The 18,813-nt window shown below is 51.4% G+C and overlaps 1 protein-coding gene across 1 annotated transcript in view; it reads right to left on the bottom strand.

The window, feature by feature from the left end:
* The window catches only part of CSMD1 (CUB and Sushi multiple domains 1), a 1,232,804-nt gene that overhangs the window by 281,007 nt on the left and 932,984 nt on the right, over positions 1-18,813 (bottom strand). The window contains exons 15-16 of the mRNA XM_015591800.1: positions 11,068-11,171; positions 2,961-3,073 (exon numbers count right to left, since the gene is read on the bottom strand). Of these exons, the coding sequence (XP_015447286.1) occupies positions 2,961-3,073; positions 11,068-11,171 (217 nt within the window). The remainder of the gene's footprint in view (positions 1-2,960; positions 3,074-11,067; positions 11,172-18,813) is intronic.

Below are 18,813 nucleotides of genomic sequence, written 5' to 3'. Positions count from 1 at the left end.
TTACAGCCGGTGCCATGGTCGTCGGGTAATTACAGTCGGTGCCATGGTCGGTCAGGCTGAAATACGACACCTGGAGGGACAATGACGCTGCAGTGAGAGTCATCGGTTCCGGGCCCAGGAGTCAGGACAGGCGCCGCCGCCCCAGGCTCCGTGCCGTCGCGGTCGGACGCGTGTCTTCATGCTGCTCAGTCCCTTCACGGCCACCTGCCCCGCTGTCCTCACGTGCTGGCTCTCCACCGGGCTCTCGGATGTCCGCGGAGGCAGCGAAGTGCAGGGCCCGTGCGAGGCAGGCCTTCCTGAACGGCACAGTCACGCGGAAGTCCAGGTAAGGTAAAGTCTAAACCTGCCAATGTCAGGACGTCCTCAGCCGTGATCTGCACATTCCAGCCCTAACCTTTGGGGTGTAAATACCATATTTTGCTGTCGTGCTCCTTATTTTAAAAAGTCACTAAGTCGCCCCTCCCTGTGTTTCCAGCAAGGAGGCATCTTTCACACTCTGAGGATGAGGACATCATGTCAGGCCCTGTCCTCACCACGGGGCTTTGTCACGGTGGGGCTGGGACCCCTTCGACCCACAGGGAAGAGCACAGGCACACCAGGATGTGTTTGCCCACCTAACTCAGGACACTGGCGCCCAAGGTGCTTATTGTTTTGAGGTTGGTAGATGCACCTTCATTATCTGCCTCATGGGCTCGACGTGCAATGCCTTCTTGTTACGTCTTCAGCTCCTGGGTACTCTGGAGCAGTGGTCCCCGACCTTTGTGGCACCAGGGGCCAGTGCTCCTATGAGAATCTGATGCCTGAGGATCTGAGGTGAAACAGAGGCGGTGATGCCGGCGCTGGGGCGCGGCTGCAGATACAGATGAAGTTTGCTCGCCCGCCCGCCCACCCACTCCCCTCCTGCTGTGCGGCCCGTTCCTAAGAGGCCACTTTGGTACGGGTCCACGTCTGGGGGGTTAGGGACCTTGCTCTACAGTACACACTTGGAAAAGAAGAGCATGTTATCTCCTCACTCAAATTCACACAGTGAAATTGAAGAGAAGTAAAATCCCAACTCTTCAGATGAACATTGCTCATTTTCACCTGTATATGCACGCACCCATCATGTCAAAGACGTGATGAACTCAGTAATTCATGACAGAACCAGTAAGATATTCTAAAAACCATTCCAGAGGAGAATCCAAAGACCGTGCGTGCCCAGAGCCCTGGGGACACGAAATGAGTGCTCCTGGGTGCAACGTCGCCGGCATCCGCAGGGCGTCGACTGACTGCAGCGCCTGCCCACAAAATCCAGGCACGGCTGCCGCTTCCCCAAGCTGTCGGCACTGAGAAACCGCGCAGGGACGGCAAGGCGCGGATGCTACGGAGGCAGATGCCCAGGAGTGGACCGAAGGCTGAAGTGTTGCCTAGAAACGTTTTTTTCTCCAGGTCTATTTCCTAATTTTTTTTCCTGACAATACCTTACAAATGAATTCTTCCTTTCATTTGAACACTGTTCCTACAGCAAAATAACGTAAATAATGGGCATTTCTATGGTGTCACAGAATTTTATAATTTGTTAGTTCCTTCGAATTTTGAAACGTATCGAAAGTATCTAAAATTTTGAAAATTTAGGTAGTTATGTGAAACATACATTTATGTTTTATTCTGAACGCCTACTGTATATTTTCTTAGATTATAGTTTATAAATGTGGTTTCTTTTCAATAACGAATTTGTGTGTGTATTTTAGTAAAAATATCTGGGTGGGTTAAAAAATGCAATTTCCTGGTTACTTTGGTAAAATAATTATCAGCCCACAGGTGTTTGCAAGATAGTCAATGCCGAAAGGCTTCTTGTGGCTACAGCTGCGGTTCAAGACGCCCATAGGTCCTTGTCGATCTGGGTAAAATGACCCCTAGTTCGCTGTGGCTATGCGTCCGTAAGTGCCTGGGAGTGTCTCAGAGTGGGACCTAGCACTGCTGTCCCCTAAGGTGTCTGAGGGTGCCCGAGGAGAGGCTGGCCTGCCCCGAGGCTGACAGCTAGGCGGGCATCCGGCTCTCACAGCTACGTGTCGAGCCAGGGCCTGAGTCAGTGGCCAGACCTGGGAACGGCCGGCAGAAACGTGCACATACGGACCATGCCAGGTGCATCGCACCGTTCTTTCTATTTCTGCTTTCATTTTGAAATTTTCCAGAATAAAAAAGTATTGCAAAATACCAATCAATAGGCAAAAGCGGAAGATGCCTGCTTCCCTAGGAGTCCTCCCCGATGGCACACGGAGGGGCACCAGGCAGGGGCCTCGAGACAGGGGCACAGGGAGCAGCGCCCTGGGCTCGTGGGGCGGTGCGGGCCTGCCCTCCACCGGCCGGCTGCTCTCAGGACCAGGCTCCTCCGAGATGAAGCCCCGCCCCGAAGGAGCGCTCTCTGCCCACGGCGGTCCATGGTCCCCGCTCCTGCGGTCCCCGCTCCCACGGTCCCCGCTCCCGCGATCCCCGCTCCCGCGCCCCCAGCGAGTGTCCTCCTCCCACATGTGCACTGAGCGGTGTCCCTGCCTCCCCCAGAAACAGCCCACACCGCTGTGCACGAGGATGCGTGTAATCCAGCTTCATCGGATCAATGCCACGCACATCCATGCTTCCTTCGGAACGAGTCTCCCTAAGTCACGAGCACGACCTCCCCCTCGGGAGGATAAATGCCGAGGTCCACACGTGCACACACATCCCATACATCACACCCTGTACTTAGTCTTAACGATTGAGTCGATGCAATGATGAAACACATGACGCCAAGCCAGGCCTGCAAAACGTTAAAATTCTCCTTCACAGCAATGGCCCTGAGAGTTGGACCTTAACTACGGAAACTGGAACGATACAGCTCTATTTTTACATTTTTTAAACATCGCTCTGACTTTGATTTCACTTCTGTTTACCGGGGAGAGGACGGCCCGCACCCTCTGCAGAAACGCGTCCTCCGGCCCTACCTTGGTAAACGGCTTTGAATCCCGGGGACGCGATGCTGTCGTCGGACTGGAGATGCAGCCACATCTGGTTGCTCATGCTCACGATGAGGTCGGGGACGCTGGAGCCGGTGAGTCTGCACAGGAGGGAAACGTCACAGCGTTACTTAAGGCACTGGCTATTGCCACTTTTACCTGCAAGGGGCCGGGGTCGGGGGGTGTCCTGCTACTTAAACAAGCCATATGTACATATAGCAAGACCCTCCTTCAGAGCATCAATAGCCATGTGTAATTTACATTCCTGTTTAAACCTCAGTAATACTTGTGTTTTACAGTAATTACTCTATTCTGGAACTGCGAATCTGTATCTTTTATTTTAAAAATCAACAGGGCATCCAACCACCCTGTTTGTCTGAAACCGAAGGCCTTCTCCTGGTGCAAGACTTTCAGTGCTAACACTGAGACAGTTCTGGGAAAAGCGGGAGGGGCTGTCACCCGATGTGGTGGAGAGTCATACCTGACGGAGGGCACCGTCATACAGCACCCACGCCACCCACGTGAAAGCATCTCTAAGCTGATGCATGTCCCGGTTCACTCACAGAGTGCTCAGAATGTCTAGTCAGGGGTTAGCATGTACCTTTACCACAAAATCTCTTTCAAAAGTGCAGTATACGACGGAATATTATTCAGCCCTAAAAAGAAATGAGCTTACAAGACATGAAAAGCCCTGGAAGAAGATGAGAAGCGTGTTACTAAGTGAAAATCGTCCATCTGGAAAAGCTACATCCTGTGTGATTCCAAGTCGATGACATTCTGGAAAAGGCGACACTATGGGGACAGTCAAAGGTCGTCAGAGGACGTGGAGGGATAAATCGGGAGCACGGGATTTTTAGGGCAGCGAGACGACGATGACACACACGTGTCATTACACATTTGTCTGAGCCCACACAGCGCACGAGACCGAGAGTGAGCGCTCAGGTGAGCTGCGGACTCTGGGTGCCGGCGCTCCAGTCATCACCCACGTCCCCTCTGGAGCGGGACGTCGCAATGGGGGAGGCTGTTCTCGTGGGAGGTCGGGGACTGTACGGGAGACCCCGTACCTTCCTCTCGATTTTGCTCTGAACATAAAACTGCTCTAAAAAAAAACTTAGGTGTAACATGTATACAGGTAACCAAAGGTGAGCACACACTGAGATCACCCACAGGACGCACAGCGTGCGCAGCTGAAACAGATTCGGCAAATCCGCTGAACATTTTCTCTGCATGTTAATGTCCAGGCCATTCCGAACGGACATTTCAATGAAGCGCTCCTAGCATATGAGCCAAACAGGGGCACGGCCCAGTGTCGGCCAGTGACCAGGGACACGGACCCCGCGCGGCGGGCCCACAGGAAGGCATGTGGACATAGGAAACGTGCAAGAAAGAAGCCAGTTCAGCCAAAACGAATGTGTCTGACGCAACAGGTACCTCTGCCCTCGGCCGAGCGGCTCCGGGGCTCCGAACGCACGGCCTGCCCCATCCGTCCCGTGCTCTGTCCGTCGCAGCAGCGGCGCCCCCCGGCGGGATGGAGCACCCGGGTCCTCCCGGGAAGGCGCGCGGGAGCTCGCGCAACGCCCCCCCGCACGTCGGAACCAAAGACGGTGTTTCGGAGAGTGACGCGCAGCCGCCGGGTGTGAACTCCTGGCCCGAGAACTTTGCTCCTCTCTTCCGGTGGGACGGGTCGTTTCCCTGGCTCGGGGCATCCGTCTTCCCAAAGCGCGCGCTTCCCGCAGCGCCGCAGGCCCCGAGCGCGGACTGCGCATGCCCAGTGTCGGCCGCCGCGCTCCGTGCTCGGAAGCCCCGCCCAACTGTTCTACGCATGCGCATTACGTTTGTCTCTTGTAAGCGCTGTAGACTGTTTCGTATTATTTTAATCAGTTTATTTATATTAGTTTTATCCGATCAGTTCTTACTACATACCTGATATTACACTTAATTCTATTGTTTTCCCTTTTTTGATTACTCATTTGTGCGTATTTATCGCTTTTATCTTTATCTAATTTTTTTTTCCAACAGTCAAAGATGTCGTTCTGTTGTCTTTTTACGTCTTTTGTTTCTATTGAGAAGACTTCTCTTGAGCTCACACTTAGTCTTTTGAAACTGTTTCTTTATTCATGCTGCTTTTAAGAACTTGTGTTATTTTTCAGAAGATTTATTACAATGTGCCAGGATGAGGCTTTCTCCGTATTATCCTGACTGGTAGAATTTCTTGAATCTCTACCTCGATGTGTGATTGGTATTAGTAACTGATTGGCAATTATGTCTTCAAATATTGGTGATGCCTCATTCGCTTCTTTCTTCTCTGGAACTCCAGTTATACATTCTGTACATACGTTCTGTACACACATTGTTTTCCACTTCATTTTCAATGTTTTCTACTAAACTATCTTCCAATTCAAACCATATATATCAAGGTCTTTATTACAGATATTGTATTTTCAATTTCTTGAATTTTCACACTTCCATTTGATTTCCTGTTATAGATAGCTTTCTGGCACATTCTTTGATAATTTCGTTTATTTTCTTTAACACGTGAATTGTAGTTCATCATCCAAGTCCCTGGATGATAACTGCGATGTCTGCATAGCTCGTCCTTTCCTATTGTCCATCTCTTCGTCACCGGGGTCTGTTTCTGGGCCTTTCAGGTCATTTTGATTCAACGCCAGACTGCGCACGAAGCACCAGAGAAGCTGTGTGTGGCCATCTTCCTTCTGTGGGACTCAGTCCCCTTCGGGCTGGGAGGGTGACCTCCTAGATCCAGTGCTATTTTAGTTGTCAGCACTCACAAACGATTTGTTTAAAACAAAGAAACAAGTGTTACTGTTACAGTTTGCAACTGCTCGTCTGTTTGAAACAGGATCGTTTTTCAATAATTTATAACTAAAAACTAAAATTCTGGTTTTGATAAAATAGTTTCGCAGTCTCATTACACACATATGCTTTCTTTAAAACAATTTCGTTTTCTCCCAAACTGACTTTATAGTACATCATGTTTTGATCTAAACTGAAAGATGAAATTATTCTAATGAAACACTAAGTGATTTGGTTTATCCGTTAGAGAACCATAATCGCGTGTTCTCTGGGGAGCGAAGCCGTCGTATGTAAGGGGTCTAGCTCTCCATCGTCTGTCCCTTGCTGCTAGAATCCCCAGCCTGGGCCACACGCCCTGGCTTTTTAACCGTTCTCCAGAACTGCTGGCTTTTCTCGGCTTCCAGGTTTTGGCAAAGACTGGAATTCCTGCCTCGGTTGTCCATCCTTCCTCGATAACATCGAAGAATCTTTGAGACTGAGGGTCTCGGGGGCACTTCTGAGGCTGTGTGAGGCCACATGGGGACATTCATGTGCTGGTTACCACAGAAGCCCGTGGGAACTTCACTTGAGACTCACGTATCACAGGCTTCTCCCTCGACGTCTGTCCCCTACCAAACCCTGAGCTCTCTCAAGAGAAAGCTCATGTCTCTTGGTCTTTGTATCCCCAGACTCTGGCATATAACATGGAAAATTTTAGAATAAATGCATAAATGATTAATTTATATTTTCATTTATGCGTTTACTGCAAAAACTACATGTTTATATTTATAGGATTATTCCCAAGTAAGGATGTCAACCTTCGTTTCATCTTGGCACACTGAAGACTTGGCATCTGGGGTTTTCTAATAACTCTGTTATTAATTCACCCCATTACCTTAGCAAAATTATAATAACCTCTATGTCAATTCCCTCATCTATGAAATAATTACGTTAAATTATCTTGAGTTATTCAGATCTAAAATTCCATTGTCTTTTCTACGATTTCAGTGAGGGGTGCTGCCTTGCCTACAGTGGTCTGATGAGTCTTACTGCAGTCGGGAGAAAGGTTGAGCCGCAAACCCGAATGAAGCAAGCGACCTTTGATTATGCATCTGTTCCTTCCCTACATCCGGGCACGCTGCCTCAGGAGAAACTCCAGCCTCTTCCGCAGGAAAATGAGCCAGTGCTCTTTAAAGGCCAGTGGCCCCCACACGACGCAGCGACTTCACAATGCTGAGGCTGCTGGGAACGTCACAGTGCGCTTGAGAGCTCTGTGCAGCTCTCTCTTCAGCCCTGGCTAAGAGTCTGCAGCTTCATACGTGCATCGAATGTGTCTGCCACAAAGGAATGGCTGAATCAAGCTGGCTACTTCACCCGACGTGGCGCCTTGTCATTTCCGGTGTGGTTCTGGTCAGCGTTTGTCCCTTGGGTTTGCTCGTTAGAACTCCCCTGCATGAATACACCGTGGGGGGTTTCTCCATTCACCTGCTAAAGGATACTTACATTGTTTCCAGCTTTTTTGTTTGTTTGTTTGCTCCTTGCAATTACATACAGAGTTAATGTAATAAACATTTATGTAGAGTAAATTTTATTTCTCTAGTGTAAATACCTAGGAGTGGGATTGCTGGGTCACGTGATAAGTGAATATTTAACTTCGTCTGACATTGCCAACCTGTGGCGTTTCACAGTCCCCCGACAGTCTCGGAGATTACGAAGGCGATAATTCTACTTATGTGACATTCTCAACAGTGAAATGATGGTGATGGAGCCTCGTCTGGAGGGTTGGGGTTGGCGCGGAAGAGAGTATGACTGACTACAAAGGCACCATTTTAGGGGCTGACAAAACTGGTCTGTATCCTGATTCGGGTGGAGATTGTACAAGTGCGGGCCGGTGCGGCGGCTGAATCCTCTGCTGCTGTCAGGGCACACGGACTCGCACGGCGGCCTTCAGCGGCTGTCCGTGGCTCTCCCACGGTCTCTTAATAAGAAGGGAATGGCGCCCTTCAGCTCGGGACGACGGCGAGGGGGCGTGGGGAGACAGTGCCCGGAGGCCTGGGCAGCTCCTAAAGCCAGAAGCAATTTCAAGAATCACAGAGCGACCGACCGTGAGAAAGAGGTAGTGTCCTCGTCAGTCGACCGCGGATGCGGCAGAGGACACGCCGCTTTGCTCGGACCTCCCTGAGGCTGGCCGTTGAGCCCCAGAGGGATGAACGTTTAAAACCTGGAGCCTGTGCCCTCCTGAAATTCATGCTGCCTCCCGGTCGCCAGCCGCTAGCAATGGCAGAAGCCAGAGGGACGCCACGGGGAGCAATGTGCCTGGGTGCTGTTCTCACTTATCCACGTATGTGCGTGAAAAGGTCTCGGTAGAGATTTGTTGTTTCATTTGAAGTCTGTTGTCCTAGAAAAGCATCCTGAGGAAATGCGTCCACGTCTTGGGAAGATCGGACCATTAAGAGAGGCCCCCAACACTCTGTCATTCTCTCTCTTTATTTTTATTTTTATTTTCCAAGAAAGTTAATAAAATAAAAAGCCACCGTCGGAAATTCGAATTTTTCAGACCGTATTCAGGATGAGCTGGTTAGGCTATCGCGCATTCCAAAATTCTCCGAAAAATCAAGATCTGAATAGAATTCTTGCATCCCTGCACTCCATTAAGAAAGGGCACCAGTAAAGACTGAGCCTGAGGGAGCAATGCCGGCCTTCCATAAAGAAGGTACGTAGCGTAGATTTAATCTGACACGTGAATCGCGAGAGCCGATGGTCCTATGGGACGCACGGTGCGTCCCCGCGCTGGCTCACCAGCCACTTCCCCGGTTCGCTTTCACCTGCACGTCGAGAACAGCGTGACATGTAGGAACACGCAGGGGCCTGCGGACGTGCTCTCTGGGACCCCTGCTCGTGCGAAGACATCGCTGCGATGCTCGCCCTGCCCTTCCCTCCTCCCGTGATTCCAAGCACAAAGGGCCTCGGTCCGCCGCTGCAGCTGACGCCATGCCCAGCTGATGTCTGGAACGGTATGTTCCCCAGAGGCCACCTCCGTTGGATTCGGTTGGCTATGTAGTTTCTCGTTTATAGATTTGAGCTATGAGAGGAAGTTCTAGCAACACGTGTGTCCACGGGACACGTAGCCGGCGGCGGCTCTGTCAACGGGCGTGACGTCACAGCTTTAGCGGGGGCCTCGGGGACTTTATGCGGCATTGCTTTGCTACATTTATATTTCGTAGTTCACATTTATTAGAAAATGCCCCCTGTCTGTGATAGTGGCATCCTCCCTTAACTGAGACGTTATGGCACCAGCAGAGCGATTTCACGTGGGGGCTGCACTGGCCCTTCAGGCTACTCCTTGCCTCGGGCAGGAGTGTTTACCAGACGCGCCTCACGCCCACGAAACAGAGGTGCAGAGAAGCACAGCAACTTCCCCTGGGGTCACGGAGACGGTAAAGGGCAGCGCCAGGCCCCGACGCTGCCCACCGGGTCAGCACGCACCTGCTCCAGCCAGCGCCAGGCTGGGCGCGTGCAGCAGCACGGACACACGCCCCGCGGGCACCCACACTTTTATAGAGAAATGCAGTTTTTAGCTCGTCATCAGGCAGGAGAGAGTCACTGCTTGACGAGGCACGGGGAATAGGAGCTCGCTCACGGCCGCAGGAGAACACACGGATACAAGCTCCCGAGGGCGATGGGAAATGCACGAGATCGCAAACGAAGACACCCTACCTCGCGATTCCTCTGCTGGAAATGCTTTCTGATGGCAAATGAAACACGTCTGATGATGAGCTCGGTCGGAGCTGTTTGCAGGTGAGGGGGGGCCCAGGACTGGACCATGCGTGCCATCAGAGAACGGTGCGCACGGCAGCCGTGTGGCTGCCGACGCAGGAGCAGGTGCCGGGGAGCGACCGCCTGCTCCCACGGACTCCGAGAGTGTGCGCGGGGCTGACCCTCAGCCTCACCGACACCGTCACGTGACGAGGCTCCCATGAACCCCTGACTCACAGGAGGAAGGCGGGGGCCGAGGGAGGCGACACGCTCTGGGCACTCGGCACAGCGCACGGTGAATGAGAGGCGGTGATGAACGTTAGCTGCGCTGGGACCAGTGCTCGGCATCCTCAGTGGCAGGCTGGGACATGGCTGTGATTGTTATTGGCAGCGGCAGCAGCAGCGGACTAATTGGAAGGTCGGACAGGGCGCGTGCTCAGGGAAAGGTGTCCGGGCTGTCGTCCATGGAAAGGGTGTGTCTCCAGAGTCGGTGAGGGAGGCCCGTGGATTCTGTGGGCGCAGACGGCAGGGCTGCCATGCTGCGTGTCACACTGTGGACTACGTCATGGGAACGCCCGAACGCGGGCGCGTGTGCGTGTGCGTGACGGCCGGCGCCCCTTCTCCTTACTGCCGGCGTGTGCTTTGTGTGGTTCTGTTTTCTAGCAGAATAACACGTAGTTAGTTCCCTGGGGCAAGCTTTCTCACAAATCCAGAGAAAACCCCAGGCATGCATAGCAGACGCAGAGAAAGCAGGAGGGCACTGTGCAGTCGCTTCTCGGAGCGGAAGCCATGTCCGGCCTGGTCATCTCAGGAGCCACGGCAGGACACTACCTGCACGGTGTGCGGAACAGGTGAGGAGGCTGCGCGGGCATCTCCCTCCGTGCCGACGATGCCGGCGAGCGAAGACGGCCCGGCGTGAGCGTTCCGATTCTGATAGACCGGATGTCATAGCCACCGCCGGGACCGCCCGCACGGCCTGCGTGTGCAGGTGACCGGCGCCCAGCGTGAAGCCACAGAGCAGCCCGTGACCCGTGTGGCAGGTGCCAGCGCAGGACGCACGTACCGTCCGCACACTGAGGCTGCCTGGACTTTGCCAGGACGCGGGGTGCTGACTTCCACGGAGGTACCGCGAGTCACCCCGACTCCGTTTCCCCACGGTCCCTGCCTCTCTTAGGAGGCCGTCTCACGGAGCGCAAGGGGTTCTGCAAGACACGTGGCACTATTCTAGAAAACAGACAGCTGCCCTGACCGTGTGCTACCGCAGGGAAGAGGCCCGGGGGCCGAGAGGGAGGGTCGCTTTGAGCAGCTCATCGTTTCTACTTTCTACGTGTCTGTCAATTCTACTTATTGCCACATTATTAAAACAATTTTTTTTGAGGGGGGAAAAAAAACATTTATACAATCCTAAGTAGGTTCCCATGGGAAGCCACAGTTGGAATGCCTTCGACTTCCCGTGGGCGACACCGTCAGACTCCGGAGCCGGGACTGGGGCCTGCGCCGGGCCGGCCGCGTGTGGCGGGCAGAGGAGCGTAAAGCGCACACTTACACGTACAGGACCGTCCTGGCGTCGCCCACCTTCCCGGCGTCGCCCACCGTGAGGGTGTCGTAGCCGCGCTCCAGCTCGAACTCCTCGAAGGCGAGCTTGATGACCTGCGTCAAAGGCAGAGAGGGAGACTTAGCGTAACAGCGACGGCCCAGGACCTAAACGTCGCAAGCATCCGGGTGCGGTATGGAGTTCGCTCCTTACCGCTGCTGAATTTCCGGGGACCTCGAGTGGCTTTTAAAGAAATGATGTGGACGTCCGTAGGCATTTGAGAGCCCTCGATTACAGAACTTTATGGAATTCAAAACTGCTACTGCTTCCAAGACATGTATTATCAGCTCTAAAATGAAATTAACCTACGCTTTAAGTTGAATATCTGTCAAATATTTATTTTAACACTTACAGTGTCTGGAATGACCGAAAGATATACTCAGCACAAGCATAAGAAATGTGGACTGTAGTTAGTGAGATGTATTTCGAGGATACTCAGAACCAAGAAATAAACACTTTTAGAGTAATGTAGGCAGATTTCACGTATTTATTTATATTAGCATATGCAAAGAGTCCTTCTGAGGTTAGAAGGTCACCCTCTGTGCTCCACATGGCCAAGCTGTGGCGTGTCTTGTTTTAAGAACAGTTTGATCCCGTGATCAGCACCGGGACCTGCAGACAAGCCAGCTGCTGTGTGACACACGGTACCCGCGGCTCCAGGGACTATGAACTTCTCTCTGAGAGCACAGGAGCCTTTCGCCTGGGAGACGTAATGCTTCCTTTGGTGATCAATATGGCAGCGAAGGGAAAAGTGAGTTGGAGATGGTATAACAAACCCTGGATGACACGGAGAGAGAGAGGATGATAGGTAGATAGATGATAGATAGACAGATGGATGATAGGTAGATAGGTAGGGATAGATAGAGAGAAACAGAAAGAAATGGACGGAACGAGAAGACAGCCCGGGCGGCACAGAAACCACAACGCAGGGGACCCTCGTGAAGAGGCCCCAGGTGCCCATCTGCTAAACGCACGGGAGGGCGGGAGTGAGTGGCACTGGGGAGCGTGGCTTCTGACCGATGTCTTGTGTGGCATCGCGGTTCTGGCTGAGCTCTGCTTGGGAGCGCCTCCCCGCGACGCACGTATGGAGCACACGAATTTGCTACCTGAAATTCTTACTGAAATTAGTGACACAGCCATGATAATTTATTTTAAAAATCTGCTCTTTCAAATTGCCGTTTTGCAGGAATGTACCCTCTTAGCCATCTGACTGCAGAGGGTGTGGAGGCCGACGGCTGTCGCAAACCAGTACGAATACGGCGTACGACGCTCGTACCCGAGGACAGTTCTCTCTCACTTTATGCTCTTTGTCATGGTTGATTTGTAAGTGACCCCATCAAATAGGAGAGAACAGAAGAACTAAAGAATCCACACGGAGACCCAGAGGTCTCGTTTATTCAGTCTCCACCCGTGTGACAGCCCCGCTGGGAGGCAGAGCTAATCCAGCAAGACCCGAGGGCACGCTGGCTGACTGGTAATGAGCCACAGGTAGGGAGCCTGCTTTCATTAGGAGCATAAAATGGCCATTTGTAATTCTTTCAAGCCAAGGCAAAGGATGTCAGGCTTTTGCAGGTAATTAGCTTGAAAGATCATCAGCGGCGTGGTCAACGGACTATGGTTACTCCACACTAATAACAGAGAACTTGTAGTAGACCTGGTCTGGTCTAGTTTGTCGGAATATGCCAGTCTACAAATACAAAAGCAAAATGTGCGTTTGTGAAGAAACGCACCATGAACTCTCAATCAAGCAAAGCGAGAGATGCAAACGAAAAGTGATTTCGACAGGAGGATGCAGCTTTAATAAAAAAGCGTGTGTATTTAAGGCGTATTGCATTAAGATTTGCTATAGGGAAGTGATTACTACGGCCAAGCGAATCGACACGTCCTCACACAGCCACGTTTTTGCATGGTGAGAGCACCTGAAGCCGTCTCTCAGCCAACGTCCAGCCTTCAGCACGGGATTATCGACGGTGGTCGCTGTGCTGTAGGTTACTGCTTAGATTTATTCATCCTCTGTAAACGGCAACTCCGAACCTGTTTTTTGTTTGATTTTGTTTTCAGATTCCACGTCTAAGTGAGACCACGCGGAATCTGTCTCTCCGGCTGACTTACTTCACTCAGTGCGACACTCTCTAGGTCCATCCACGTCGTTGCTATGTCACATCCCGTTGTACACACGCACCACCTCCTCCTCACCCACGCGTCTGTGGATGGACATCCGTCGCCGCCTCATCTTGGCTGGCGTAAATGATGCCACAACGAAAACAGAAGTGCATATTTCTTTTGAATTAGTAAGGGATCTGAAGGAGGAGAGAGGGCTCCACAAAATCTCAGGAAGGAACAAGTCAAGTGCGATGGACACTAACATGACAGACGAAATCCCTCAAGGAAAAGCCACCAGCATGACATGAAACTTGTCCCAGATACGGAGACGACCCACAGCACAACCACGAGATCACAGCTCACCTGGGGTGAGCAGCAGCGACGGAGGCGCGTTAAACACGCTCTGCGGGGGGAGTGGGCACGCCTTAGAGACCCCCGGGAGGACTCCTCAGCCCTGGACTGAAGCAGCCAGAGAACCGCCTGCATCATCTAGAAAATTACTGACATAGTCTCAGATGGGTGACACAGGATAGCAACTTATTAAAAACGAGACCGGAAATTGAAGAATCGCGATACGATCCTACAGAACGTGTCAGAGCATTATCAAGTGTGTCAAAATGCAGAATCACTATTTACAGAACGCTGGAATCTACCAACGGGAGAGACGTGGAGTAATTTAGCTGGAACTCTGAAGGACCGAAAGCTTAGATAATTGCAAGAGAAAATTATAGATCTACAGACAAAAGCTGAAGATATGAAAGCCTGTCAGGATATAACCAGAACAAAGGGTTCAGGATCGATAATTAGAAAAATAATGGAAGGCACATGGTTTTGCACCTGATTCGTGCGGAGAAGAGAGTGTGAAACAGCACAGCACGTATGACCCGCGTAAGGCGGGGCGAAGAAACGGGGCGAGTCTTCTCGCCGTGCCGTTCAGCGCGCGGAAACCACCCTCCCCCAGTGAGATCTCAGACACAGACCCGGAAGAGGAAGCGGGTTATATCTGAAGAAATGCAACTTCGAGTTAGGTCCTTTTCTGACACGATAAAACTCTGGAGGTAACGGATCGATGAGATTATGAGTCCCAGATAAAATGAAAATGGTGTTCTTTTTCGCATGCTCATTCAGTGCAGAGGTTATTTTGCGTGAGAAGAAAGGGGCTCTTTTACAGGTGTTTAAGTTTCAGCTAATTTATTAACACATCCCATATCTTTACCTTGGCTGAACAAAACTTCAAACAACAGGATTAATTTTAAAGAATTATTTAAAGAGTGTTTTGTTTCAATGTGAAAAGAATGATCCGAAGAAGTGACGTAAAGGAAAAAGGAAAAGTCTGAGTTGATAAGACTAAAAACACGTAGACTTCTGCAAGTTAAATGATAACGCTTCACGAATGAACACTGGGCTGCCCCGTTCACCTCTGCGACAGGGCCCTGGAGCCCCGATGTGGCCCCACGGGACGATGGTCGTCCGGTGCAGGGGGCAGGTGGGACCCCATGGGACGATGGTTGTCCAGCACAGGTAGCAGGTGGGACAGCTGGCCACGAGGTGGCCACGAGGTGGCTAGAATTCAGCTAAGACATCCTTGCCAACCGCAGGACGAGCTGCCGGGGAGATGCTGCCACGTGGCCGCTGGGCCAGGTTCAAGTGCCGTGTCTCATCCATCATGGGCGCTTGCGACAGGAGCTTTGGGAGGCCACTCGGACGCCCCCGTTCCCACTGGCATGCGTCCCCAGTCTCCTGAGGGCCCAGGAAGCTGAGCAGAGCTCGGTTTCACGAAGGAGCTGGAGGCGGAGGGCCTCCCGCGTGCGGGGAGGGGCAGCAGCGGATGGACACGCGCTGACGCTCCCTCCATGGGCTGTCGCCAGGGGCAGTGGGCAGACGACCTCGCCTCCTGCTGTGGACCAAGCCCCACGTGGGGCGGTCACACCGAAGTTCTGTGTTTCGCTGGTTCGCTTGCCTTCCCTTCGTCTCGAGCTGTGGCTGTACGTGTCTCCCTTTCTGGCAGGAAATCTCTATAAGCGTCTGGGTTTCCATCAATAAAAGAACAGAGCGGGCAGAAATAGCCAGTGACGGACACCAGCTCCCGCTGCACGCTGCCATCGCACAGAGCCACGTGGCCCCGGGCCCAGCACGCGCCTTGCTGGGGCGGAGGTCGGGGCTCCCCCGCCCCCGTGCATGACTCTGTGTCTCACCCACCAGACCTCCCCGAGCGCGTCGCCCCCGCTGTCCACTGACTGCTGTGCTTAGGACCTAATTGCGCCCCCACGCAATTCTCCTCACATTATCCGAGATTTTCCTATCTGACTGTCCCTGTCTGTCTGTCTGTCTCTATCTATCATTTCTCCATTTTCCGTCTTTCCCATTAGAATGCAAAATCTATTGAAAAAGGAGTCGTGTATTTGTTACTACGGGGTCCAGCACAGCATGGGGCGTGTATTCAATGTTCCATATATTTGCTGAATCGATATATCTATCCTCTCCTCTTGTGCTCCCATCTAACCTAAAGGATCTCGGAGTACTTCTCACACACACACACACGCACACGTACACACATGCACACACATGCATGCACGCACACACATACACACGCACACACACACGCACACACACACACACGCACGCACGTGCGCACATGTGCACAGAGTTTAACTGGAGACTCTTACACCCGTGAAAAGTCATGGCCTCACATTGGCATCAGCTGAAACAGCTCTGGAGTTCTGCAAAGCACGGCCAAGCTGATGCACGTCGCGCCACGGGAAGAAGCTACCCTCACACGCATCCAATGAGACTCCTGCACGCTACAGGGTTTTAGTTTTTCTTTCCTCTATGAAATTTGTCATTCCTTAAGGATAAGAGTGAGTTACTTTATGGGCACACTCACCCTCACCTGCACCACATTGAAAAAGAACTGTTAAATAGTAAACTAGTTTTTATTCATCAAACTCATAAGCTGATGATTTTGTCACTAGCTCGACTTTTCGTTTGTATTGATGAGAACACAGAAGGACAGTTCCTGTGACCGTAAATTAGTGCCAGTCACTTCCCTAGGCTTTGGGATGGCTCACTGACAACAAAATTAGACCGAATCGTGAGGAAGACTTTTATCCCGGGACACATTTTGAAGTAATTAGTGTTTGGTTACAATAGGGGAATAAAATTATAGTAATAAACAATAGCACACAACTGAATAATGCTTACGGGTGTCAATCACTGTTCTACATGCTTAAAATGAGTAAATTCTCCAACCTTCTCAACAGCCCTGTGGAGGAGCCTGTTAGAATTCCGCACGGTACACGTGCAACTTACCTATTTCTATTTAAAAAAAAAAAGAAGAAAATACACTAAAATGCTGCATCATCATCAATGGAAGGTCCGATGATCAATTCTTTCTTATTCTGTTTTTATACCCTATCAATTTTCATTCACGGATACACATATTTTTAAAGAAAATAAAATAATCTCATTCAGCCAGCAGCTTGGGACAGTTGCAAGTTCCTCTGGAGCTTAAACTGCGGGACTGCACATCAACCCCAGGTGATAAATGACCGTTTAATCGTGACATTTTTGATGCTACTCACTTGCGGACGAGAGATACAACTTTTTTTTTAATGATGACATGTAGAAACAATACTGCTTTCGTTAAATGTCATTGACAGACTCGAGAAAGAACTCTGAAAGACAAGTAAAAGGTGTGGATCGATGACCTCCGTAAGATAAATGCACTATGCCACGTAAAAGTAAATTAGAATGTGACGAAACAATACTTCGAAGTGATCCGGAATGTGGGGCTAATGTGGGGTATCAGAAATGAAAGGCAGAGACGAACGAAACAACTAATCGTGCCCCAAAGAGCCGTTTTAAGAAGTTGTTCGTGTGAGTCTCAAAGTCCTGCGCGGGCTACAAAACGGATCACTTCATTCCACGTTCTACGTGTTAGAATTAATTATTAGATGGAACTAGACACTGCGCAGACTTTCCACAAATGTCACGTGTATGTCCAGTCATGCTGGTGTCGATGCGGTTACCATATCTGTGATGAATCTATCAAATAGTTCTCCTGAGAGTTATCGAAGTTTCTCGGGTCGTGCCTTCGTTTCGAAGTGAGTATGTGATGTAACAGTTTAAAATGGAAAGACAAATGCTACATTTTAAGACAATCTGCAAGCTAACTTTTGATTCTGTTGCAACATTTTAAAAATGCTTTTAAAACCAAAGTTAAAGAACTTGACTCTCGTGCTTAACCGTCCTCTGTGGAAGTATTTGGGTAACTTTCAAATAAGAAAGAAAAAAGAAAACCCATCCATTTAACAAGGTAAACATTCCTTAATCTTAAACACAATGATTAATTATCCCTGATGGGACAAGCGACCAACTGCTTTTCTTCCCCTGCAAAGGGAAACTATGTTTCATCAGTAATGAGCGTTTCCTAAAAATAGCTGCTCGCCGCGCTCCTAATTTCCATACTGCGGTATAGACCCTGAGACAGTGAGTGCTCGTTACCTCCGCTGGTGAGTAACGGCTCATCCTGCTTATTCGCTTCTTGGGAAGTACAGATCTGAGCGGTCCTCAGACCGCGGACGGCCTCGTTTCTGGCGGGCGACCGCCGACCTGGGCCGTGCTCCGTCCCCACTGCGTCCCCTGCGGCTCTCTCTGTCCCCTGCTCCCATCTCTACAACGAGCCGCTGCCCGTTTGCTTCGCTTTCAAGCACATCTGCAGCCTCCCAGTGGACGCCGTGGGAAGAAAGTTCAGAATACCTCGGACGCCGTGGGTGGTGTCTGCACAGCGAGCGGATGAGCCGGGTGCGACGGCCTGGGGGGCGTGTGGGACCTGAACTCGCCACGCCGCAGGCAGGCAGGCGCGGCGCTGGCTTCTGCCAGTACGTGCACCGTCCTTGTCGCCTGAGCACGGACGGCCCCTCCTGCCAAGGAGCCTCTCCCAGCCTTTTCTTCCTCGTCGCCAACGGCGGCACAGTGATTCTCTGCGCGGACATCGTCGAGAGACATCATCGCCCCCGTCAGCGGCCCCGGGATGCACAGGACGCATGACCGACGGCGCACTGCAAACTCACGAGTGCCCCTTCTCCCGTCCCCGAGACCTCACCCAGCATGGACGCCGTCCTCGCCCGGGTTCTGTGGCCTACGGAGTTCCCGCTCTTAATCACTCTTTATCGTTCTGAATTCCCAGGTGTGCGTGTATGAGTGTGTGTGTGTGTGAGCGTGTGTGTGAGTGTGAGCGTGTATGTGAGTGTGAGCGTGTGTGAGTGCATGTTTGTGTGAGCGTGTGAGTGTGCGAGCATCTGAGTGTGTCAGTGTGCGAGCGTGTGTGAGTGTGTGTGTGAGTGTGTGTGAGTGTGTGTGGGTGTGCTTGTGAGCGTGAGTGTGCATTTGGGTGTGGCGTGCTTGTGAGTGTGTGTGAGTGTGTAAGTGTGAGCATGAGTGAGTGTGAGCACATATGTGTGAGTGTGTGTAAATGTGAGCGTGAGTGAGTTTGTGTGAGTTTGAGTGTGTGAGTGGGAAAGTGTGTGTGAGTGTGAGTGTGTGAGTGTGCGTGTGGCTGTGGGTGTGCTTGTGAGTGTGGGTGAGTGAGTGTGG

Source organism: Pteropus alecto, unplaced genomic scaffold (assembly GCF_000325575.1).
Source record: "Pteropus alecto unplaced genomic scaffold, ASM32557v1 scaffold35, whole genome shotgun sequence".
In the NCBI taxonomy this organism is placed as follows: Eukaryota; Metazoa; Chordata; class Mammalia; order Chiroptera; family Pteropodidae; genus Pteropus; species Pteropus alecto.
This window is presented reverse-complemented; position numbering and strand designations above follow the sequence as displayed.